A 25,522-nucleotide genomic window follows, 5' to 3' on the forward strand; every position below is an offset into this window, starting at 1 on the left:
GTACGGGTGTCAATGATTTTGTGAAAACCGATTTAACCGATTAAACCGAACCGTACCGAACCGATCATTAGGTTTCTTTTAATACAACCGATGGTGTTCGTATAAACTTATAACCGTACCGAATACTCAGGTAGGTTTTAAATTTCATAACAATATCGAACCGCACTGAGTAAATTTATATGCGTAAAATATATTTATATATTACTAAGTTAAAATAATAAAACATTAGATTTTCACCCTGGGTTTAGAGCGACGAAAATGACTACAAATCGACAACAGGTAATTAACATTCTCAACTTTGAAACCTATTATGTTACTCCTATTGAAACTAAAGGTCTGTTTTGAAAGACACCTGATAATTGGAATTGGTGTAATTACTAGGGTAGAAATTACATAGCGTACTAATTACACAGTATTGTAATTACATCGACCTGTTTGTTTGTCAACACGTAATTACAGTGTAATTATAAGCGTATTGTTTGGTTGCACAAGTGTAATTACACAGTTAGTTTAATTTAAAAAGAAAATTTCTTATCAAACATTTAAAATTAATCTTTGAAAAATATGTACCTTTATAGATGATATTAAATTATGTATTTAACAACACATTATTTCTTGAAAATATATTAATTAATAATCATATATTTGTAACTAATATTGTAAATAATAATTGATATATATATTTTTTAAATTAATGATATTTTAATTAATTATAAAATTAAAAAGGATTTTTTGTGAGAATATCATGGATTGGATGTTCGACAAAATAAATATTTATAAATATAAAGCCATAAAATTATTCAAATGTTTGACAAAAAAATAAAAATCTATCAGTTGTAAGTGAAAAATAAACAATATGCAATGCGAAATAACAAGTCAATAGTACTAAAACAAACAAATTAAAATAAAAAATAACCTAAATTCAAAATCTTTTTTTTTTTAAAACATAATACTCTTATGTCAAATTCTAACATTACATAAGTAAGTTCCAGAGTAAGAAAATATAAGTCTATATATAACCTTATTCACAATGAAATTCTACTTTAATAACATCACTCATTATATGCGAAGTTTGTTAATGACTCATTCTTCCTAATACTGAGAGGTGTAGTTTCAAGTATTAGAATAATAATACAGTTATGCTAAATGAACAACATAAAAAAAAATACGAGCAATTACATGGAATCACGGGTTGGGAATGAGAGAAAAGGGAATGAAAGATAAATAATATAAAAAGAAAAATATATTTTAAAGATAAAAATAATTAAAATGTAAAAATAAAAAAGAAGTTATAATAATAGAAATAAAAATAAAACAAAAAAGAAAGAAACTAAAAAGTAACTCTATAATTACAGCAATTCTCAGCACTCTCCCCCCCCCCCCCCCCCCGCCGCCCGAGAATGGAGATGTAATTACACCCACTCCCACCTAACTAAATAATTACCGATCAAAACAACGAAGCAACCGTGTAATTACACCAATTAGACCAATTCTAATTACCCGGATGGCTTTCCAAACAAGCGCTAAATTAGTTCTAGCATCTCAAGTAGTAACGATTAAGCTACAAGGTATTCCATCGATATTAAGTAGCAAGCCACAAGGTATTAGATTCTCTCGTATGATTTGAATTTTCTTTTGTTGGATAATCTTAGTAGACTCATTTCTTGAGTTGATTGATTTCTTCCTCTCGTGTGATCTGAAATTTTATCTTGCTGGACATTATTTTATATTAGTGCAAAATTGTGGGATGGATCTCTAGTCATATCGTTTTTCATTTTTTTCTTGATCATCACCTTTTAAACAACAAAAATGTCTTGAGACTTTTTCCTGCAGTCCTATAGAAGTATGCATGGTATCATGTTCTAACTTCTACTTGTGACTTTTATATGACATTTTTTTCTTAAAAATATTGAAAATTAACAAAACCGTATCGATATCAAAGAGAAACCGAGATGATGGGACGGTTTTGAAAAATCTAAATTTGATTATACGAAATAAATAACTGAAAAATTGACATTCTACAATTTTTATAGAATAACCGGCCGAAACATACCATTGACACACACCTTAAGGTATTGCAAATTACATAAGTGTAAAAATAACACTCTAAAATAGCTAAAAATAAAACTTTATGTATTTGACGTTTACATCAAACGAATGAGTACACAAAAAATATGAATGAATACACAAAAAATATCTTTCGTAAATATACTTTTCCCTTAATTATGACTAAATATTACTACTATTAAACTTTTAATTACTAAAATTTGACTTATTGTAAACACTTTTCTCTTAATTATGACTAAGAAGCTTTGGAGAAATCTTGTTGCAACAACTCTTATTTTGATGTTATTATTCATGATTGTAAGCATTCATATATGACTTTACTTTTATTTCTTTGTCTATTGTCAAAAACTCAGTGAACCAGTGTGTCCATCTGTTTGCTCGGACTTCGAGTTCTATATGTGATGCTATAGTGGATACTAGTATAATCAAAAGTCTAATTTTGATTATACAAAATAAATAATTAAAAATAAAATAAATTTTATAAAATAGGGGTGGGCGTTATTTTCGGTTCGGTTTTCTCAAATAGCTAAAAATTTATGTATTGAACGTTTACCTCAAACGAATGAAATACCGAACCAAACATCGGTTCGGTTAAATATACTTTTCTCTTAATTATGACTAAATGTTGGTACTAGTATACATTACTATCATTTAACGGAAAAGGTTCATATATGCCCGCGGACTATGCGACTAATTCATGCATTGCCCCAAAAGCAATAAAACATAAAATTGATAAATTGAATTAAAATCAAAAAATAGGATATACAAGAACAGAAAACTATAATCACGACATTTGATTACTAGGTGTTATATATTATACCGTAAGAATAATTAAAAATACAATTCCAATATATATAAAAAAAGACATTACAATTCACGCATCTTTTGTTAAGGATATTTGATTTTTTTCAATTGAAGTGGAAAATTAGGGATACAAATGCAAAAGAGGATCTTTTAAAATTGGGTTTTTTTTTCTTTAAACTTAATGGGCATTTTATCTTTTAATTTTTTTGGGTAATGTATTAATATTTCGGTGCGCGTTTTTTTTCGGTTCGGTTTTGTCAAACTTCTTTCGGATATTTTTCGGTTTCGATTTTTTGACGATGGATGCATGCAAATGTTTTTGTGTAATGTAATGGTGGACTGAATTGTAATTCGGTTTGTTGAAGTTTCGGTTCGGTTGGTTATTTTGTGCCATATTTTGCTTTTTGCCATAATATTTAGGAATTTGATGGATCGAAACGTTCCATTGACACCCCTTAAAGTATTGTGAATTACATAATAGTAACACAAAAATGACACTCTCAAATAGCTAAAAATTTATGTATTGAACGTTTACCTCAAACGATTGAATACACCAAAAATATCTTTCGTAAATATACTTACTAAATATTGGTACTAGTATATATTAGTGTCATTTAAACTTTTAATTACTTAAAGTTTACTCACTGTTTACCCTTTGACCTTGGACATGATGGCACGTGCTTGGTTACGTAACATGATGGAAAACATCATCTCTTTTTTCCAAACGGACATTTTACTTCACTTTCATCTAGCTCAGCTCAAACATTCTGCAATGAACCGATCAATGTCTATATCAGCTTCAATTCCCAATGATATTGCCCTCAAAATAGCTTCTTCTCTTCAGGTACTGATTCTCTTTCCTGCTTGGAAATTGTTCTTGATTCTTGCTTCTTTGATGCTCCCTTTTAATTTACTTGTTATAATTCAGATTATGCTTCCAAAGAATTGAAATTTTTGGTTTTCTGATTTCTCTCTTGTGTTGAAAATGGTTTTCTTGATTGTCGGTTCTCTTTTTGTTTCCTTAAGGATTATTTATATATTTTTGTCTTTTTTAAAAAATTGTGCTGTTTTTCTTTGAAAGGAGTTGAATTTATTGTTTTTCTGATTTGTGGTTTGTTAGAAATTGTTTTCTTGATTCTGACATTCTTCCTATTTTTCATATAATATTTCTTTTTTTTTTCCTTTCTAATTTGCTACTTTTTCTTACTTGGAACTTTGTGATTTGTGGGTCGTGGAAAAATTGTGTTGATGATTGTGGGTTTGAACTATAATTTTGCAGGTAGTTGACCTTTGCTCGAGAGTCAATCAAGTTTTTCTTTGACCGGAATTTCTTTATATGCCTTTTAAATATTTTAAGTTGTTAACTTTTGTGATTTATATTACTTTTTACATAGTTTGCAAATATATATATTAAAGCTTCTATGTATGAATTCACTATCAAAGTTTAGAAGTTTGAATCTCGAAATTCCAACTGTGCCACATAAATTGGGACAGAGGCTGTGTATTTTTGTGTTTAAAAAAAAATCATGCTGTTTGCTTTGAAAGGAATTGAATAAACTGGCTTTGTGATTTCTAGGTTGTGGAAAATTGTGTTGATTGTTCGTTTGAGCTATAATTTTCAGGTAGGTGATCTTTGCTCGTTGGGAAGTTGCTCTCGGTTTTGGTGGTGGCTGTGTGGGTCAAATCATTTATGGGCTTCTCTTTGTAAACAAAGATGGCCTGCTCTTGCTCTCCAGATTGAGTCTTCATCTTATAACAACCGCAACCATCAGGTTAGTATTATAAGTAGATAGGAATATAAGTGCATATCACTTATTGGCTTGGAATTAGCATGAACTAAGAATGTAAGCTATGGTTCCCCATCAACAGTGTTTCCCACTTTGGTTTAGATTGATCAGTCACCTTTTATATTTTTAAGTTCTTGAAAGTGAACCATGTGTCTATAATTTGAGACTTATAGCTTGATGCAAAAATGAACCATTTTTACTTAAAATGCAGGAATGGAGAGTGTTTTATATTAGGAAGCACCATGAGATGGCAGGAAAAGCAGGAGGCGTAATTGATTTTGTCAATCGCTGTTTGGCATTTGAGTCGATTGAGGTTGGGCATTATCTGAAAGCAGTTGGAGAACTGGATTCGATGCAGTTTGGGTTTGAAGATGTCCAGACATTCTTTCTTAAATCCAAGCATGATGTGCTGCTCAACTTGATTGGTTTGCACTACTGCCTTATCTGGCTTGGTTTGCCGGTAACTACTTCTGTAACAAATTTTGTTCCATCACTTTTAACGCTTTTGTTACAAATTTGTTGATGCCAGTTTCCCATTTTATGTTGTCAGTGAATCAAGTGTTGTACCACTTGAATCTTTTCAGATGATGAACTTTTCTGGGAAAAAGAAAATGACATATTTTATTTGTGTTTAACTGCTTGAGCTGATGTAAGACCTAGATCTTTTAGTTGACTCATACTAGCACAGTCTTTTGCATTGGTTAGAAACTTTCTATTGTCCTTCGCGGGGCGGTTGAGTTTTTTTTTATCTATGCACTGTAATTAGATTGAGGTTGTATTTTTGCTTGGTAAAGTATCAAAGCGTTAGTAAGTCTTGTATCATGATATTGGAGTAAAATAGTTGTTGGTCGTTGAGTTTTTTTTATCTATGCACTGTAATTAGATTGAGGTTGTATTTTTGCTCGGTAAAGTATCAAAGCGTTAGTAAGTCTTGTATCATGATATTGGAGTAAAATAGTTGTTGGTCCTTATTTGTTATGCAATATTTGTTTCATTTTAGACACAAGAGATATTAGGTGGCATGTGCTACTCCTGTTAGATTGTCATGTACAAATATTGATTCTTCTCCTGATAGACATATCAGTGATAGTGCATCCTAATGTAGATATATATGCTGAAATACAGCCTAATTAATGTGCTTGCTTTTTGCTTAGATGCACAATGGTGGAATCCAGCCCAATGTGTTTTAGCAGGACTCACAATTTTGGTATACTTTATTGAGGATCATTAAGTTCCTACTAAGTACAACTGAGCTAATTAGACATCAAAATCTTTAGCTTACGGGTGTAAGTTAGACTGTAAAAATGAAGTAGTCGCTGCAGAGACAATGTTTAGTTATGTTAGCAAGAGTCGTATTGGGTTGTAGGGTCTCTTTTACTAAATAGGCAGCTGCTTCCAGCTAGTGCTTGCCTTATTAAATTATGTGCTCTCCCCATCTTGTGGATGGTACAATTGGCAAAAATATCTGTGTTTATCTATAGAGTGATTAACTTGATCACCTGGCAGTAGAGTAGCATCTCTGTTGCACCTAGACTTCAGGCGTATGGTCTATATTAGTAATTACACTTCCAAGACTTCCAGAGTTAGTCTAAGTTTAAGCACTCTGGGGTGTGGAATGGGCTGGTCAAATTTGGCTGAGTTAATAAATGGAGGGGTTATTGACCCGCCAAAAGTTGTTCGTGTGTTGGGCTAAACTGGGCTAAAAAAGCAGGTCATAACAACGTGCCCAAAAGTTGCTTGGGCTGAAATGGGCTAAAAAGCGGGTCAGAACTCAACCCGCCCAGTTCTTACTAATTTTTAATTTCTTTGTTTGTTCTTTTATGATTTTTTGTTACCTAATAATTTTTTTTTCCTTTATTATGGCTATATATAACATATCAAATAAAAAAAGATCTTTTTGAAAATAATGATAAGATTTTTCATGGGTCAATTTGGGCTACATATCAGCCCAATTTTTGATGGGCTGAAATGGGTTGGGCCCAAACTTGGGTGGGTTGAGCGAGTCATGTTTGTATGGGCTGATTTTTCCACCCCTAAGAGCGCCCTTTCTATTTCCGTGGACTATGATTAATTTCCTTAATCTGGAATCAACTTATTGAAGTTATTTGATCTTTATTCTTCTGTACTAGGGCGAATGTGTCCTGGAAATCCTAAATAACAGCAATATTTCACAAAGGCAAGTACGTGTACAATGGTGGAAGCTTGGGAGGTGGTTTTATGGCTTTCGCATGCGTGATGAATTACGCACACGTACAGTCTCTTTAGAAGATCTTGCAACAGCGAAGGAGGAAGATGTTCTTGGGGTACTTCAGCGAGGTGCGATACATGAGGTGATACGAGTTCAGATCTCAGCAGTTAAACCTGCCTATGTATCCTGGTCATTCCAGAGCACACAAGACGCAAACTAGTAAAATATTATTACCTATCATGTGTACATCAGTTGTAAATATTTCACCTAACCTCCGGTTTAAGACAAGAATAAATGTGAACTCTCATGAAGCTTACTTACAATGTATCCTTTTATCTTCATGTTGTAAATAATGAAAGCTCCTAGGGAAAGGAAGCATGTAGTTACTGTAAATTTGATGATTATCACTTGAAAAAAAGCTGCAATCCTACGTTGTTTGTATTCTTCCACTCAGTAGTAGTTGATCTTGTGTTTGTTTCTGTTGATGGTTTTACCAACTGGATTTGATTCTTTTCATATCTCTCGATGCATATACAAGAGCCTTCAGGAACACATTGCCATATCATGATTCAGCCTATGGTGCTGAGCTCATGGAAAAGTTACAGGATGTCCGCCAGTGAAAGGGGATAGCTGGCTGATTTTAGCAATTTCCCGTTGATTTAGTAACTCTTACAATGCTATTTCCTGTGCTGTTTGGCTTATATCCTGATTTGTTTCCGTAGAGGGATGTTATCATTTCATATATATGTTGTATAGAGGCTACCAAAGTTGTTTATACGTGCTTTGGGAAACTCCAAAACTTATAAGGTTCGAAACTGTGAATTGTTTCATAGACCGATGATCCTGTATTCATTTTGCCTGCTATTTAAAGAAAAAGCTTGCATTTGCTTCCCCTGTTATATAATTGCGGTCTCCAAACCTAACGTGGTAGTTTCCCATCATAGGGCTTTCTATCTATAGATTAAGCCATTACCAAGGAGCTAATTCGTTCAGAACTCAGTTGACTGCTTCTATAGAGAAGGCGGAGCGTCCTTGGCTCAGCATTATAGCACATAGGGCTTCGGCGCTAATATGGTTAAAGCCTCAGCTCATTCTCATACCTGTAATCCCGCATTGATGTTCAGGCGCAGGGGGTGTTGAGTTATATTAACATCCTAACAAAGGGTTATGTAAACGTCTCCGAAGGGTTTATAATTGGTGTAGTCATTTTACTCATTGTCTTAAGGTTTTGGATTGAATGCTCAGATTATCTCACAATTTAGTTTTAAACGCAGCGGGGTAGCATTTTGCGGGTATCATCAGGTTCTGAAACTTTGGTTGTACATGGACTTGTGAAAGGGGTGGTTTCAAGAAGGATAACATAATGGAGTTTGTTAGAGACAAATAACCAATACACCAGCATATACAATAGGTTCAAGTGCTCTTAACCACTCTTCATGTGTGGATTTTTAGGCCCTATGATCAATATATCTACAAGTCAACTGGCATTTAATCTGTAAAAGGAATTTAAACAGAAGACCTTCATATGAAGAAGATTGAAAAAAATACTTTGTACTCCTTTATTCTTCTGCCTAATATCTATGATCAACAAATCCTTCTGTAAATGCACTGCACATGTATATCATGAGGGTTGATCATTTATTGTTTGCTTTGATGATTTAACAATCAAATTTGAAGTCAACTCTAAATTGAAGTCAAAGTAGAGAATAGATTCATCAGATAGGGAGATCATCTATCATCTCAAAGGCAATAATTGACTGATTGCAAAAAAACTGTTCAAAACAAACACTATACAATCAAGAAAAATGTACCAAGGTCACAATTTCTCTCTACTGCATATCCCTTATTTCAACATCTCTACCCTTTGAAATAACTTTTATTCTATCAACTACATGGTAGTTGACATAAACGGAAGTCATATAGACACACATCTTTCTACAAATTTGTAGAGTTTTTACACAATTGGGAGATTGAAAGTCAAGAACTATTTTGTTTTTGCAAATACAATGGATTGAAACTTGAAGATGGATAGAAATAAATAAAATCTTAACATCGGTATACCAAGACACCTCTCATTCTTGGTGGAGAGTGGCAGATGACCATCAAAACAAGAGCTATGACCATCACTAAGATTATCTTCAAGTTGTCATTACCATCATCATCTGATTCTGCGCAGCAGCAAGATTTCCCCATTTAGCCCAATTGATTTGTGTTGTGCACAAATAATGAGAGGTAAGAGAATAACAATAGACTCCAATTTCTAAGGTGAATTAGTTTTGGTGGTATTAGACTTAATAATTATATCCATTTGCTTTAACGTGGAAGATTCCACTCCTCTGAGGGAGGGGGGTTGGTTGCTTAATTTAAATTATACAGTTGAATATAATGGTTACTATAGTACAATTTTTTAAAGTTTATATTAATTGTATCTGTAACTTAAATGACCTACCGACATACATTGATAACTATCGCGAATATTCTTCAATATTTTTCATTCATTTTTCTTAATACTTCTTGGTCAGATGGTATTCTTGATTCTTTTGATGAACATCGCTTCACCTATTATCAAATGAGACACCATACCTTCATAATTATTATGGCTCTAAATGTTGAATTTCCATTCAGGAATAATTTACATGTTTGATGTCATTTTCACCAAATTAATTCTGGTAATCAATTTCCCGGGCACCATATCCTAAAACTTGAGTGCATAAATTGGGACACCAACTATGGTATCAGCAAACATCATAGAATTTTCAATCTTCTTCTGTTTGACTCTATCAACTACACCTCAATAATAAATACTGCGGATCAACTTTATCAATTCTCAATGTTCATGTTACTTGATCTAAACCCATTTTATTTCAATACTAAATAATTTGTATCTCAATACAAGAGTCCTCTTAACCGCACTAAATAATTAGTATATTGAAACAAAATCAAGAATTCTCTGGACTAGAAGTCATATGTGACTCTTTTCCAGTAGTTATTCTGCAAATATATAATCCACTGACATTTCTCGTAATTTCTAATAGTAACTGGTTTTGTAATTTTATAGCATATTTTAGTGACTTTATTAGTGTTATTATATCGAGCTGGTATCTTCTATCAACAATGCTATACAATTTAGATTGTGGCCTGAATACCATTCCGAAGCTAAAGTTTTAACGTTTGTAATGTTTGGGAGAATGGACCTAAAATAAGGCAAAGTGTGCATTCATTCAAGAGAGAGAACTGAGTCATGAGGATCCAATAGATTATCAGATCTAATAAACTTGCACAAGGTTGAAAGAAAGCCCCATAAGGACCACCAAGGTCCCAAGTCACATTCTACAGAGAACCGAGAAAGTAGAATTGCAGAGCATGTACTAAAAAGAAATTACCATTGTGCTGAATCCAGAGAGGGTAAGTTATTAGCTGGAATATTACATTTACTCAAACTCGAATAAAAAACCGACAAAACACAGAATATAGCAAGCGAAAGGGCCATATAAGATTGGAAGAAGAAGTTAAGGCAATCTCATCTCAAGTATCTGAGGCAATTCTACTTCTTCCTGGAATCTTAACCATATTTGTACAAAAAGTTTCAAGCTCCTGATGCAAGGCAATCAAAGTCAAGGAAGGTAGGGATTTACAGAACTCCGTCTTTATCTTGGACGGCATGTTTCTCCTTCTATGTTGATTGCAGAAGTCCATACAAACATCACTCGTTTACTATGATCTGCAATCATGCCAAGTACTTGAACAAGTTTGGGTTGTCTTTGTCCCTCTCTAGGTAATCTCTAGTTATCAAATCTTCAATTCTCTTCTTGATAGCTTTGACATCAGGCTACAAGGTATTTAAAACAAAGTAATCAGCTCAGTCAAACTTAAATAACGAACATTAAAATTGAGTAGGAGAAGTCATTCTGAGGATACCTTGAACATGCGTCCCAACTGCTCAACGCACTCCATGACTAGTTGCTGGTAGCCCAATACTTTACGACTCTTCATAATACGCACAATTGAAGCATCTATAGCATACCGCCTATCCTTGTCAACATCTTCAATTACCTTTTTCTTCTCATCCACGGGAGGGAGAGGTATCTGCATTCCCATTACAGCAATATCCTCACGGATTCAATAACATAGTCCAATGACTCATAATAGAAAGGTTAACCCAACTCGTCACTTGTTATACCTTGATCCTCCTCATTTTGTCAGTGAACTTTGTGTTGAATTCAAAGACATCAGTCGGAGAAATTGTTTTGGTGCTTGGCTCCTTGTTGAGAATCTTGTACTTCGCACACGAAAGAGAATGAAGAAGCCGAACAACATCATCATCTGATAGGTTTAATTGCGTCATGATTTCCTGATAACTCAACCTATCTGATGCATTAAAGAGCAACAGAGCAGAAGCCTATGAAAAGGAAGAAGTTTCAGTCTCATTTTCTCATTGATAACATATAAAAATGTTTCACATTAAGTAAGCCTATCTGATGGAGAAAAGTAAGCCAATCTGAATAACCTGATAAGTGGTGACAACGAGCTCAATAGTCTTTGGCTCAAATTTTCCATTTATGTTGCAAGTTCCCAAAGAGTATATCCACGTAAGTTTCCTGTGCTTCGTTTTTGTTTGATAAAACTCCTTGAATACTTCAACACACCTAACCTGATAATGCACAGCCAAAAAATGCGTCAATGACAGGATGTTTGACAAGAAAAATGACTCAAGCAAAAGAACATGCATCATTCTTTGCCCAAAGAGAACGACTTCAGCAAGAGGAACAAGGGCCAAAACCAAGATAAATCAACCACATAATGCCAATTAAGAGATGATCTGAAATACCATTTCTGCTGGAAGGTTGAGATCAAAAGACTTGTAGCTAGGCCAGAAGCCAGTAGTCAAGACAGTCACCGTCAAGTCAATTCCTGGATTTGCTGCTGGATTGTTGCTCAAATACTCCTCAAAGCTGGCTTGATTTTCCCTTGCCAATGTCAAATCTGTGACCTATAGGAAGAGAAGAAGAATGTCACAAGACAACATAGCCTCAAACACAACATAATTGATCCGGATAGCTTACCATTCCCTCCATCTTTGATGTGAACTGGCCCCCACACTGCTGCTTCAACTTTGTTAGGATACTTCTCTCATGTTCATCATTGGCACTCTTATCGAATAACAACCGCCGAGCTAGCTTTTTCCTGGAAAAAATAAAGGAAATAATAAATTTGCAACAAACAAGCTACTATCCAAGTAGTGGCTGAGATACACAGTAGCGGGAACTACCTATAGAATTCTGCAAACAAGTCCTTATCACTAATATATGCTAGAAGCTTTACAACCTGCAAGTGAGATCTATTATTAGCTTTCTGCTGCTCCAGTAGTACCAAGAAAAAGCAGATGTTCTAGAGGAAAAAGGGGATCTATAGAGCAAGAGCTCACCTTCTCCAGCGTCTCTTCAATGGCTTCATCACTCAATTTCTCACTCCCTCCTTTTTTGAGAATGTTGTCGCAGAATGTGGCGAGAAGTTCAGCACTTGAGCTACCAGCAACGCCCTTGTTGCAGAAAAGTTCAAAAGCTTCTTTAAGTGCCTAGAAATTGACAAAGGGGACATATATTAGCAATTTACCTAATGCAGTAGAACAATTAAATTAGACAACTATCCCGTGCTTCAATACATACCTTGTGAAAAAGTGTGTGGTTTTGAAAACAGTTATTCACATATGCCAAATATTTGTCATGAAGCTCAATCACTTTCCGAACAAAAACCTGAAAATTCAGAAGTAAGTTAACCACCAAAGACATATTCAAGGATCAGATACAGATTTAGTATGGATTACCTGTTCCTGCAAACCAACCACATCTCTCTTCTCTGCCTGTTGAAGAACACTAGGTGATCAGAAAGAATGCAAGACATTGAACTATTTCTACTAAATGCATTCACAAAGAAATACATCTCGGCATTAAGAGAATCGTCCTTATAAAGACGATTAACTGACCATGATTTTATTGTTCCAACCAGCAGACGGGGAGAATTTAAAATACATAAAAGAAGGAAATGTGACAAAAATCATTTGTTGGTTCCCTAAGCAACTACTCATGCTCTTTCTTTCAGGATAAGTACAGAATTTGATGGGGGGGTTTCTCTTTCAAAGAAAGTTTTACATCTCTTTGAAGAAACATTCCAACCACTAAATTATCAATGGCATGTACTGAAAGACAAATAAAGAAAATGAAACAAAACATCACTGAGATGAAATCAAACTTTGTGACTTCAAGCTTTTGATACAAAAGAGAAGACATGATGTTAACAAGAAATCTCTGAATAAGTATGGGGGTGATCAAAAGCAAGTATGGGGAATTAAATCCATGGTGCAGTACTGTTAGTTCAAACCCACATGGGACAGAGGTCTGGAGAACAATTAGAAATCTGTAGCCAAGTATGGAAAGCAATTTGAACAAAAAAGTGAGATGGGACGAAGACAATGTTTTGGGGAGATAGCTGGAACAATCAGAGGCCTTTAAAGGATTCATTTCCTGATTTGTATAGGATATGCAATCCAGAGGGCACTGTCAGTGAATGTTTGGTCAGATCAGGGATGGAATCTTTCGTTTAGAAGATTGCTGAATGATTGGGAAGTGGATAGGGCGGCCAATTTGTTACATAGCCTGGAGCAGTTCAAAGGCACCGCCTCAGAACCAGATACTTTAAGGTGGATGCATAGCAAGGATGGGGTATTCTCTGTCAACAAGGCCTACAGGTTAACTAATACGCAAACAAACAGAAAGCATCAAATATTGTGGAGAAACGTGTGGAAAAACGTAGCACCAACTAAGTAAAATGCTTCACATGGTTGGTCATGAGAAGGGCCTGTTTGACACAAGAAGTTTTTGAAGAAAAAGGGGCAGATCATTGTTTCAAGATGTCAAGTATGCGGGGAAGCTGAAGAGGCCAACAATCATCTTTTTTTTTGCATTGCAGTTTCACATCACAGCTATGGCAACTATTCTTTAGTCTTACAAATACAATATGGACCATGCCTGAGCATACTGCAGTTGGATTAGAAGAGGAGGAAGCAAGAGCCAGAAGAAATGGTGGAGAATAATTCCACTTTGCATTTGGTGGACAGTGTGGAAGGAAAGGAATAGCAGAAGCTTCCAATTCCATCCACTAAGTTAAATGGAATTGTATCGTATCTTTTTACTTTTGGTGTAAAGAAAAAGATGTAGAGGAAATAGACCTTCTAGATTTCCTACGCTCTCTGTAAGTATTTCTGTCTTGTTACTGCTTTTTGTTCTTTTGATGGTGGCCAGCATATCCTAAATGCTGAGGAATACAACATTACCAGTTTCCGAGAAAAGGAAAAAAAAAAAAAACACTCTGAACAAAACTCATCAAAAGCACAAACTGGAAAATCAAAATAAGCAGAATAGCAAGATGCTCTAATCAGCAATAAATAGCTAGTCTCACAGACTGACAATTCAGGATGTGATACACTATTATATAGCAGTCATCTCCCCTTTTCAATCAATTGCTATTTTTGAGAAAGGTCACTAAACTTCTTCTCACTTACTCTTTTCACTGAGTTTACAATCTCTTTGGACTTGATGAATTGTGTAGCAGCATGAGCTTTCTAATGAATGGATTTTTTTTCTCTCTTGTACGTAAATTGAGCGTCTTCTGGGGACAATCTCCCCCACTCCCTTTCTCCCAGTTCATAATAGATAGATGTGTTAAAATACGAAACTAAGCTTATCAGACGCTAGAATACAACTATACAAGTAACTTGGCATATTAAAATAGCAGAAACTTTTGGTTTGACTTGTTCCAAGTCAGTCAAACTGTATAAACGCCAAATGAGGAAGAACCAAACTTCTCTAGACCAAAGAATTTGAGTAAAGGATAGATTGTACAAACCTTTTTGTTGCTAGCAGCATCTTCAGCCTGTTTCACCAAAGCTGTACCTTCAGCAGTAACATGCTGCATTCAGAAAAAAAAAAAAGACATATGAAGTAACTTATAAGCATACAATTGAAGAATGTGAGGTCATGAGATCACAAACCTGCTTAAATATATTAGCCACAGGGTCTAGGCCTCGAGGAATCTTAGAAAAGAGCCTATACATCCTTGATAAATCTTCGACCTAATTAAAACATGATTGTGTCAATGACTGAAAAAATTCAATACCATGGACATTAAGATGCTGCTAAGTACCTTATCATCTCTTAGTAACGCATGGCATCCAGAGTGCTCCTTCTCAAGAAGTTGTGTAGCATACACAGACAACAACTCATGTTGCACTTTCTGTAGAAAGATGAGAGTAGTAGAGTTGCAAGTAATTTAATGTTGATAGGCTAGATCCAGAAAAAAATGTGAACAACAAAAACTGAATTTGTGAATACACGATGAAGTTAGCAACATCCTCCATCTTGAAGGATAGAGTTTTAGTAAAGCAAAAAGATTAAGAGCTAGAATGAACCTCAAGCAACTTTGTCTCACTACTTGAATGGAGATAATGAGAGACCCTATCCTTCTCCCGTTTCAAGCACTCCTCGGCCTAAAGGAACATTGACATGATTATGAAGGTTAACATATGGACGTTAACCAGAAAAAAGACAGAAAGAAGGAGCAAGAGTGATAGAATCTAGGGGTTGCATACGCGGTATACTAACTTTCAGCATATAATCTGGACATGAATCTTCAAGGATCCAGTTAGAAGCTTTGCGAGAATAATAAGCCGCAGTGTCCTTCAGCATTGCAGCTTCAAAATCGTTCTCATAATAATCCATTGACCCCATACCAATTTCAACAAATATATCTAGCACATTCTTCAGTAGAGCTCTGTCAATTTGCTCTCCCTCACGCTCTTGATCAATCTGGTTAGAGGAATGTTATTACTCATTTAAATGGAAAAAAGTAATTGTAGTGAGAACTCAAAGCAAGACCAAAGCGATACCAGAGATATAACAGCATCCCTGACTTTGCCATTCAACTCTTGGTAGACCTGAAACAGAAAGCAGTTGCCAGTAAGATAAATGATAACATTTTCTCATAAAAGGACCTTGCAGCAGTTGAGTATATTGCCAAACTGAAACCAAATTCTAAAAGAGGCCAGAAAATGGAATGAACAAAACCAACACAGAAGCCATGAGCTGAACTCACTTGTTTATAATTTAATCAAGTGATCAGGTGAAGATGTATTAATATATGACCAGATAAGCAAAATTCCGAGTAAAAGAGAAAAAAGACAGGAAGAACCATAAATTACCAGATCACGGAAGCAAGTTAGTCCAACTTCATTAAGACCAGGCAGAGATCTCCGGGCAATGAAATAGCGGTCAAGATAATGGAAGAATCGTGATAACCATCTGACCATGACCTTATGGTTTGACCATCTTTTTACTAGCTCTCGCAACATGAACTCATCATGTTTTTCTCTCAAAGAAGGCAATACCTAATTCAAAAATAGTGAAATTGAATTGTAACGTTATGCCAAGATATAATTATTTGGAGCAACAAAAAATTAGGTAAGCAAACGTCAAGCCAAATTTGAGTTTTCCATCATTTTGAACTCCTAAGCTAAATTGCACGACTAAATTTACATACAAAAAAATTCAAGGAATTAGCTGTGGTTTCTAACTTTCTCCACTTGCCCCGTATCCTTTTCTTATTATTCCATGGGATAAAGAAGAAGCAAGAGTAGCTTTACTAAATTTAAATCTTATACAATGTCAGTCCTCCTTTGAAAATCAGTTTTTACAATAGCGGGAATAAAATTTTAAAAATAATAGCCTTCTTGAAAATGCAGTATCTGAGTTACATTCAGATCCTAAAAAAACCTGTTGATGTGCTTGCACATGGATCCTTACTAAATAAAATCATAAGGGGCACCAAGAAAATTACCCAAAAATCATAGAGGACACCAAAAAAATTACCCATAGAAAGTTCTCTATTTACATGCCTAAAATCCAAAAGTAAAAGAGGCAACAAAAGGGTTCATCAAACGAATGATTTTTTGTTTCTTTCTTAAAAAAATCATTCTATAAATTTCAAACATCCTAGAATGATACATAGAGAGCATCCCGGAATGGTACATAGAAAGCAAACATCAAAGAAGGGTTAAAAATAATACTTCAACTCTTATTTTTCCTGTTTATTTCTGTTACTCCATTTAGTTGCTACTGAAGTGAAATGTAAATGAAAACTGCAGCTATCCTTACCGTTGCTGTGATATATTCTTCAAAAGATTCACGATATTTGTCATACAACTGTTGAGAATAATCATGTGGAGGCTTCTGAGTACACATGTTGTAAATTGTCCTGTTAACAAACTTAAGGAAACAAAATGTGAACCAAATCCAAGTTATCTACAAGTTAAAACCCAAACAGTGTGGGGGTCTAAAAGGATACGTATATAGCAGCATATAGTCCTCTGAGCTGAACTGAGGCTCAGGCTGCCCTTCTAAAATGTTCTTCAGCTTTGTAATGCCCTTTTGCATGAAGTCCCATCCCGCATCTAAATCGATTGTGGCACGCTGGTTCATTGTGATTTCAATATCTTCACAGTTCAACAGAATGCAACCCTACTCAAATTCCGAACACCTGTGGAGTACCATGTTTCCAATTTAAATCACATCACCAACTAAACTTAACAACAGCTAGTAAGAAAATTAAGCAATTTTTAAGCGAGTCAGAAAATCAAATGACACTATTTGACTTTACTATTGAGAAGAAACGAATAGATGACAGGAAGAATGCTCTTATTGAATCCCAAATCTATGGAGCAGAATACTTGGGTTTCAACACTTCTAAGTGAGGGGCTGTTAAGGCGTGATGCATGCTAGAATCACACGAGAACCGTGAGGCATTTCTGAGTCGCACTATAGAAAGGGTGGTAGAATCTGACTAAAAATCAAGAACAAAAAACAGGATTACATATTGGACGCTTAAAATTCAAGCAATGTGAAGAGGAGAGAAGAAGTAGAAGCCAATAAAGCACAGTTATCACCAGTAGAATTGCATAAAAGGAACGAACCAAAGTTCACTAACTGGAAATATTCCGAATTACTAGTCATAAATGCCTACATTGGCAAATGTAGTGAGTTTTTATAGCTTAAGCATGATCTTGGTCTTCTAAAGATTCTTTACCACTCTGAATTAGATATCTAGTCGTGGGTGTATAGGACTTTCAGCATAATGTATTATCGAGAACAAATGAACCATGTATGTGACTATGCAATTTTTTTTTTTTTTTGATGACATATGTGACTATGCAAGTCCAAACTAAAAGAGTGCTGAGATAAGCCTAAAGTAAAAGTACTAAAGAAACGGGGAATATCAACATGTCAAAACAAAAAGAAGCATAAGAAAGAGCCCCCCATGAGTATGATAATGTGCAGCAGAGACTACCTACATTGAGCCAAAAGGAAACCCTAAGTAATTGCCTCATTGGCAATCCATATTTACTTGCCAAAAAAAATCATCTAAGCTGATTTTTCATAACTAAATAACCCACAAGTCATAGTTTCCTCTCTATTTCTTTCTTTGTTCCACTCTAAGTTCTATTGTTTACATGTTGCAATTTGCTTGCAAGCTCTTACCACTCTTTGCCCGGAATCAGGGATTTTCCTGGAAACTGCAGTTATTGGTCTAGTACCCACAAGGTAACAGCATTTTGGTAGCATGAGACAAGTCAGGTCGTATCATATGATATAACTGTAAGCACATTCGAAGTAATTAATTGATCCCTAACGAACCTGCTTAGTTCCAAGAGACCCTGACTTGATAGAGAGTTCCAGAACCAACTAACTGTCCAACCACGTTATTCCTAGGACCTAAATAAGCTAGAGTCACCATAATTGCATACTTTTTACAAAAAGATATGAGCTATTCCTTTTAAGCAATTTTCAGCATTCCGCCAAAAAAGGAAAACTGTATACAACATTTTCCCATAAACATACATAAACAAATAAATAAATCTGAGAAGACAAAAATTAAGCAAATCTAAGACACTGAAAACTGAATAGTGTCCAAACACTAAAGTTACAGGCAGTCAAAGAAATAAACCAAACTTCTGGAATGAGTGTTTCATATTGAATTGCTAGTTTACATGACTACCGCCAATCGCAACAAATAATGAACCGAATATCGAACTCAAACCCTACTAATAACAAACACTAAACCTCCACTATACCTAACCACAAAAGAACAACAATAAGAACCTCACAACAACATAAAACTAGTCAGAAGATCGCAAAATAAACAACAAAATTTCAATAACTAGTCGAAACAAAAATCAATAGCAGAATCAAATGAAGAAGCAGCAAAGCCTAAACCACAACATCATATATATATATATGGAATCGGAGGTGATAATTTAAGGGGAAAAATATTACCGGAAAAGTGATGGGAGAATTTAGAGCCGATGAGGGCAGGAGATGGTTTTGTGAGGAAGCATTGATTGATGAGAAATGGAATAGGGGTGAGATGTGAATCTCTCTTTCCCCTTTTATGCGTTTTCCCTGTTTACTCTAAAAACCTGACTCATACTTCTAACTATTTCCATTTTTGCCGCGGTAATTGCTAATTTACCTCTACTCTTTCTAGTTTGTGCTTGAATCGAAAATTATACTTTTTTTCTTTTTTTAACTCCCTCCGTTTTTCATAAAAAAAGAAAATTGCTCACTTTTAGAAAATTAGAAGTGTTTTTATTAATTTATATATAATCAAATGTCTAAAAAAGAAAAGTTACTTAATAATTCTTGATTATGTAAATAAGGGTAAGTTTGGAAGAATAAGATCAATTTCTTATTGAAATCTTTAAGCATCACTTATTTTAAAACAAAATGAAAAATCTAAAACACCATTTATTTAGGAATGAGAGTAGTGAATACAGCACAATGAGTGCAGAGGATTATTTATATTGGTGATTCCAACTAATTACAAATTGGTGTGTATTTTGTTATCTTTTTACAATTTTTTTGACAGTGTTTTATGAGGTCTATGAAATTATGTTTTGTTTGGATAATATGGTGTCTTTCTTTTTCTTTTTTTAAGTAGTTGTAACAGTTGCTTCACTTAAAAATGACAATGTTTTCTCTTTTCGAGTTATTTTAGATGTTATGTTTTATTATTTGAAATAAACTTTTTGAAGAAAATATACTAAACATGTTTTGAGAATTTTAAGATAATTTAGTTTCCTTGATATCTTATCTTATTTACCCAATAAAATAAAATTCCTCAATGAAATCATTTTTCATCCAAGTTATTCATATATGTGATTGTCATTACCAACAATGAGACTTTGACAAATATAGATTTCTTTCCATTTTACTGAAAAGACAAACTACTCTTCATTAACTAATATAATAAATTTGACTTATTTTTACTAGGTACACTTTGATTCTAGTGGGAGTGTCTAATGGGTCATAATGTCAGTTGAGGCGTCTAAATGAAAAATTATGATAATTTTGAGGGGTTGCCTATGTATTTAGCTTATTTGATATGTTATAGACACTTTACTTGAGACAACAAGATTAAAAAAATTTCTGTGCTTTCTTAAAGTGCGCATATGCAGTCAATACTAAGAAGCTTCGTTGTATCAATTTTCAAAGGCCTTCGCTCTCCAAATCATTTAGCTTACCTGGAGGACTGGCTCTCAAATAAGTGCATCGACTTATTTTTTATAGGTAAAACCAACATTTATAACTTTCATCAAATAGTAGTCACACTCAAATCACATAAAGGCACTTCCCAGTCACAATCAGCATTTGCACCGAAGGGACATAAATTTGCACAACCTCCTCATAAGTGTTCATTTCTAAGAAGCTACAAGATTGATTTGCTTCTTCTCTTCTAGCTTGCTTGCATTTACAGTAAGTAAATCATATTCAACAACCTGCGTTTTAGAGTGAGTGACACAGGTTGTCTAATAAGAGTAATAAAATTTGCATAGAATCTGATCAATGATCAATTACACAAAAACTCCCCATAATAACAAAATAACTAAACAATACAAATTCTGCCTTATCATATACTCCCTCTGTTTCAATTCACGTGTCTTAATTTGATTAGGCCCGAAGTTTAAGAAAATAAGAGATGCTTTAATTTGGGGTCCTAATAAAATACCTTTGAATCTGGTGGTCTTAAACAAGTCATGTCAAATGTTGGAATTAGAAAGTTACAAAATAAGAGGCATTCTTTTAAAAAATGACTAAAAAGGAAAATGAGACACTTCAATTGAAATGTGAGCAGTATCAAGAAATGTGAGCAGTATCAAGTTAATATCTACAGTATGTCAAACCGACTCGTGTTGAATACTTGAATAACTCACACTCACAGTAGCAAGCTTTGAATACTATGATTTGTTTTCCGTTGAAAACAGATAATCAGTTAGAGATTTTTATTTAATGGGTTTAAAGACCAGTAGGTTGTATCCAATTCCGAAACTCTCTTTTCGGGGTCAATGTTTGTATTTTGCAAGAGTTAGGTCGAACAAAGCCGAGCTTAAGAAATAACTAAACAAGCAAGATAAATATAAGTTCTAAAATGAGTCCGAATACGTATTGCGAGGAGAGAAAATAGGAGATGTGACAAGAGATGAAGTGAAGATGCCTTAGCTTACATGATAAGCTATCTATATAGAAATCAAAACAAGACTTTCCAACTAACACTGACCTTTATTGCGTCCGATGCTTCGAGATTGATTGATTAATGTGACCCGAGTTGGTGGGAGTGGATGCCAGCTGCGAGAGTCCTTCCGGCCTCTCTGAGCTCCCGGTTGTGGAATCTAACCCGGGCATGGATTTAGCCCAATACAGATAGTCCCCCCTTGTCGGATCCCATCATAACTATGAGATCGGGAAGGGGAAGAGCCTAGCCTGTCAAATTTTACGTGGGAAAGTAGCGGAACGTTGCAACTCCCCACACGATTGGACATTTTATCAGGGTTACATTAAATGCGTCTCTTCACCCATTTGGTATATCACTTCAGAAGCGGGTATCTAACGTTAAACGAAGGCACGCTGTTTCGTCAATCGAGGTGAATGATTGATTTTTCCTCAATTTAAGGTGCCTTTGCGGATTTTTAAGAACAATACCTTTGCCTTCCAATAACTTTTTGAAAAACTACTTCTCAAGCGTGTCTACTTCATCTTCTTCATCACAACACTTGGTCGCCACTCAGGCGGCGGGGTCGCCCATGGGGGCTTATAATGACTCTTCCAACCATGAAAACTACATCTCCCCTTCTATTGACGCCCAGGAGATTGATTTGGGTTCCATCGTTCTTTGAAATCATCCCCCACTTATCAATTGCTCGGGGGATTTCCCCATTAGCCGCCGATTGGAATCTGTCATGACGATTCGCTCCCTGGTCACCAATTCTTGCCTCGATTGGATAAATCTGGATTGCAGTTGGAGGCCCAAAATAGAGATCCGCTTGGTCCCTGTGAATGCCAATATCTCCTACCATTCCGCTGGCATGTCTACCATTTATACAAACCCTTAGTCCGCTTTTTGTCTAAGCCTGCGCGCTCGTGATTATATTTCTTTTTGAGTTTTATCTGCTGAACATCGGGCCTGTGTGCCCTCAAAATGTTTGTCTGAGCCTGCGTGCTTGGAAGGAAAAATTGTTTCTTGGAGTATTTTCACATGTATTAATATGCACGTGATCGCGTTCACTTGATTTCTTTTGCACTTTGACATGTGCTTTGCTGGCAACAATAGCGATTGCAAATAATCTTGTTGGCTTTTATTTTTAACACTTAACCATCGGGCATGATATGCCCGTCTACTGGAACTATGTTCATATTCGAGTGCCGGTGTTTAAGCTTAAAAATGGATGACCGGTGCATGCGTTTTTTACTCTAGCGTTTTGTGTTTGAGGTCATCTTTTTTAACTCAGTTCGGGCATGTCACTTCCGAAGACACTTTTTGCTATCAGGAATCATTCGTCTGTTTCACAAATAAAGAGAGGGGCCCCTGGATTTCGGTGCTGATGAGGAAGAAGTCTTAACCTTATTTAATGGCACAAAGGTTCATAGAACCTGCACGCTCAGAGGCTTTAAAGGTCGTATCGTGTGTTTGAACCGATTTTTTTGCTGGGCCATATGGCTTCCGAGTTCGGTTTTGCCCCGAATGATTTTCTTCTTTTAAGAGATACCTCATTGGTGAGTGTTCTGAAAAATAAGTGAAAATTCTTATTTCATTTTCCCTGGAGCTTACACGAACAAATTGCTTTCTTAAAAACTGGAAAAATTTGCTTAAGATCGTGAGGGCGGGGAAAGCTAGGCAAGGACTAGCATTCTCTTTTCCCCAGCAGTCCCAGTCTTCGTGCATTTGTCCAGCTCACTCAATCTTTCTTCTCTCCCCTTGGTACACGCTTGTGAGGTACTGAGGACTCGAGTATCGGGTTTGACAACATCTGGTAGAGTTCTCTCCAGGTTTTTCGATTCCTGATCAGATGCGACACGTTTTTCTTGTCGCCTCTTTAAAAACCTTGCGAGTAAAGCCTCTTCGGGATAAAACCTAGGTCTAGGAAAAGAGTTCAACACGTGTCTTTCGTCCTCCATCCGGCAGTCAGGAGGGAGGGAAGGGTAGCTCCTTCCCGAGTTATTCCTGTCGTGGAGAGAAAGCAAGTTAGGGTAGAATAAATAATGGATTTATGCAATCATACCTGTCATCCTCATCAAAAGTAGTATCTCTTGAGATGGCTGACGTTCCACCTATTCTTTAATTCCTTTTTGATAGTTCCAAGCGCATTCGTGTTTTGATGATTGTCAAATTGTTGCAGAACCAGATAAAAGACCTGGTACATGTCTGCTCTCTATGCACCTTACCTTGTCGGTAGGGGACGGAGGTATGGTAAAAAGGAGAACCCTTTTCTTTGCGCGCGAATACGGTAGTGAGCTAGCCCGTACTTTAGATCAAAGTGAACAAGTGGTCTCTATCCGTCCCATTACTCTGCCTATATATCCAACGTGATGGAAACATATTGAGTAGACTTGAAAACCTAATCAAAATCGAACAAATCTTTCTTAGTCACAAATTCTCAAGTTTCTCTTAAGAACAAGTCACTTGCAAAGCGAAGAACCGATCAACCTTGATTTAGTCTAAGTTCTTTCTTGTAAGTTTTTGTTTATTTGTGCTTAAAGCTGAAAGCTTATACTCTTGTTTTTAGCTGGTTGTAGGTGTTTTTAAATTCTTAAAGTGTGCTTGTTGGAAGTGTGTTTTCACAAGATTTTGAGTGGTCAGGCTAGAGTTAGTCTAGGTGTTTTAGTGGTCTTTGGCTAGAGGTTAGTCAAGTGCGGTGCTTGCGAAGTGGGAGCATTACAAGTGAAGGGACTACGAGGGTTAGTTCTAGGTTGCATAAACGTTATTGTAAGAGGGTGAGGGATTATGGGAGTTGATTCCTAGCTTACGATAGAGTTGTAACTTTGAAGTTGCTCGGTTAGTGGAGCTGAAATCCTCTTGGGGTAGGTCGTGATTTTTAATCCGCCCGAGCAAGGAGTTTCCATGGTAAAATCGTGCATTCTTCTTGCATTGAATAAGGGAAGCTGATACACAACCGGTCTGTATACTTATTAGGTAAGTGCACAGCTTGCAACACTTTCTTTACTCGTCCCTGATTCGGTAAGATCCTTTGCCCGCAATCCCTACGATTTGGTATGGGCCTTCCCAATTAGGCTCGAGTTTGTATTGACGTCCCGAGGGTGATCTTACGGAGGACGTAGTCGCCAATTTTGAAATGCCTCAAGTTTGTTTTTCTGTTGAAATATCTTTCAACCTTCTGCTTCGGTGCTATCATACACACAAAAGCCATTTCTCTCCGTTCTTCGACGCTCCAACCACGTCGGCCCCTTTCCCTGCTGTTCTGTCGCGAGATTTAGGGTGTCTTGGATGCTTGGTTCCTCGATCTCCGCTGGTATCAGGGCCTCGGCCCCGTACACCAGGGAAAATAGGGTTTCGCTGTGCTAGTTTTAGGAGTAGTTCTGTATGCCTACATCACCCCCGGTAATTCTTCCGTCTATCTCCCCTTGGCATCCTCTAGCTTCTTCTTAATATTCTAAATCAGGATCTTGTTGGTTGATTTCACCTGTCTGTTTGCACACGGATGGTATGGGGAGGATGCTATTCATTTTATTTTCAACCCTTCTAGAAATTCGATGACCTTTACCCTCACAAATTGTCACGACCTAACTTACGAGCCGTGCGTGCACCTACCGTGTTTCAACCTAGTAGGTGAACCCTTACCAACCAACCCAATGTTCAACAGTTTTGTTAACAATAAAATACTTAACAATCCTGAAGTTAAAAGTAAAACTCGCAGCACTCTTGTTATTGATACAAGAAAATTGAAAAATCCCAGGATCTAGTCTAGACGAGCTACAAGAGCTCCCTGTACACAAGGATAAATAAAATAACGACACGACCTACGCACGGAATGAGATGAGCAAGGTTTGTAGGAAGATGTCCAGGTAATCCACAAGGAGAAACTATAACAAAACCTACGACATAACTACACCGGAAGGATGTGGCAAGAGTAGTATCGATGCGCCACACGTGCGGTAGCGTCATATGGACTATAAGATTAAGTTCACGCAACATAATATAAAATCAATAAGATAAGAAAAAAAGTAAAAGGAACCCCCGACTCCCAAATATAGATTATTTCCCGATAGAACCCCCACCT

General features: G+C 35.9%; 2 protein-coding genes across 2 annotated transcripts; one reads left to right on the forward strand and one right to left on the reverse strand.

Moving 5' to 3' along the window:
• The first annotated feature begins 3,582 nt into the window (after positions 1-3,582).
• LOC132034351 (uncharacterized) lies at positions 3,583-7,329 on the forward strand. Its single transcript, XM_059424672.1, has 4 exons — positions 3,583-3,715; positions 4,494-4,643; positions 4,870-5,118; positions 6,788-7,329. The coding sequence occupies exons 1-4, from the start codon at positions 3,644-3,646 to the stop codon at positions 7,064-7,066; spliced, it is 750 nt and encodes a 249-aa protein (XP_059280655.1). The 5' UTR covers positions 3,583-3,643; the 3' UTR covers positions 7,067-7,329.
• A 2,881-nt stretch (positions 7,330-10,210) lies between these two features.
• LOC132034352 (cullin-1) lies at positions 10,211-19,380 on the reverse strand. The gene is made up of 20 exons (XM_059424673.1): positions 19,227-19,380; positions 17,242-17,433; positions 17,052-17,151; positions 16,100-16,285; positions 15,788-15,835; positions 15,504-15,707; positions 15,311-15,388; positions 15,046-15,135; positions 14,894-14,974; positions 14,749-14,811; positions 12,671-12,706; positions 12,513-12,599; positions 12,272-12,421; positions 12,116-12,171; positions 11,910-12,030; positions 11,675-11,836; positions 11,354-11,497; positions 11,027-11,245; positions 10,765-10,932; positions 10,211-10,675 (listed from the first exon to the last, which is right to left on the reverse strand). The coding sequence occupies exons 2-20, from the start codon at positions 17,373-17,375 to the stop codon at positions 10,574-10,576; spliced, it is 2,229 nt and encodes a 742-aa protein (XP_059280656.1). The 5' UTR covers positions 17,376-17,433; positions 19,227-19,380; the 3' UTR covers positions 10,211-10,573.
• Between the last annotated feature and the right edge of the window lie 6,142 nt (positions 19,381-25,522).

Source organism: Lycium ferocissimum, chromosome 10 (genome assembly GCF_029784015.1).
Source record: "Lycium ferocissimum isolate CSIRO_LF1 chromosome 10, AGI_CSIRO_Lferr_CH_V1, whole genome shotgun sequence".
Lineage (NCBI taxonomy): Eukaryota > Viridiplantae > Streptophyta > Magnoliopsida > Solanales > Solanaceae > Lycium > Lycium ferocissimum.

Bases quoted from the DNA above. Each gene is read 5' to 3' on its own strand.
- LOC132034352 (XM_059424673.1), bottom strand. From the start codon at position 17,375: ATGAACCAGCGTGCCACAATCGATTTAGATGCGGGATGGGACTTCATG. The intron at 15,389-15,503 runs GTTAGTATACCG...ATGTTCCTTTAG, and splicing joins GTCCAGATTATATGCTGAAA to GCCGAGGAGTGCTTGAAACG. The intron at 14,975-15,045 runs GTACTTAGCAGC...TGTTTTAATTAG, and splicing joins CGTTACTAAGAGATGATAAG to GTCGAAGATTTATCAAGGAT.
- LOC132034351 (XM_059424672.1), top strand. From the start codon at position 3,644: ATGAACCGATCAATGTCTATATCAGCTTCAATTCCCAATGATATTGCC. The intron at 3,716-4,493 runs GTACTGATTCTC...TATAATTTTCAG, and splicing joins AAATAGCTTCTTCTCTTCAG to GTAGGTGATCTTTGCTCGTT. The intron at 4,644-4,869 runs GTTAGTATTATA...CTTAAAATGCAG, and splicing joins ATAACAACCGCAACCATCAG to GAATGGAGAGTGTTTTATAT.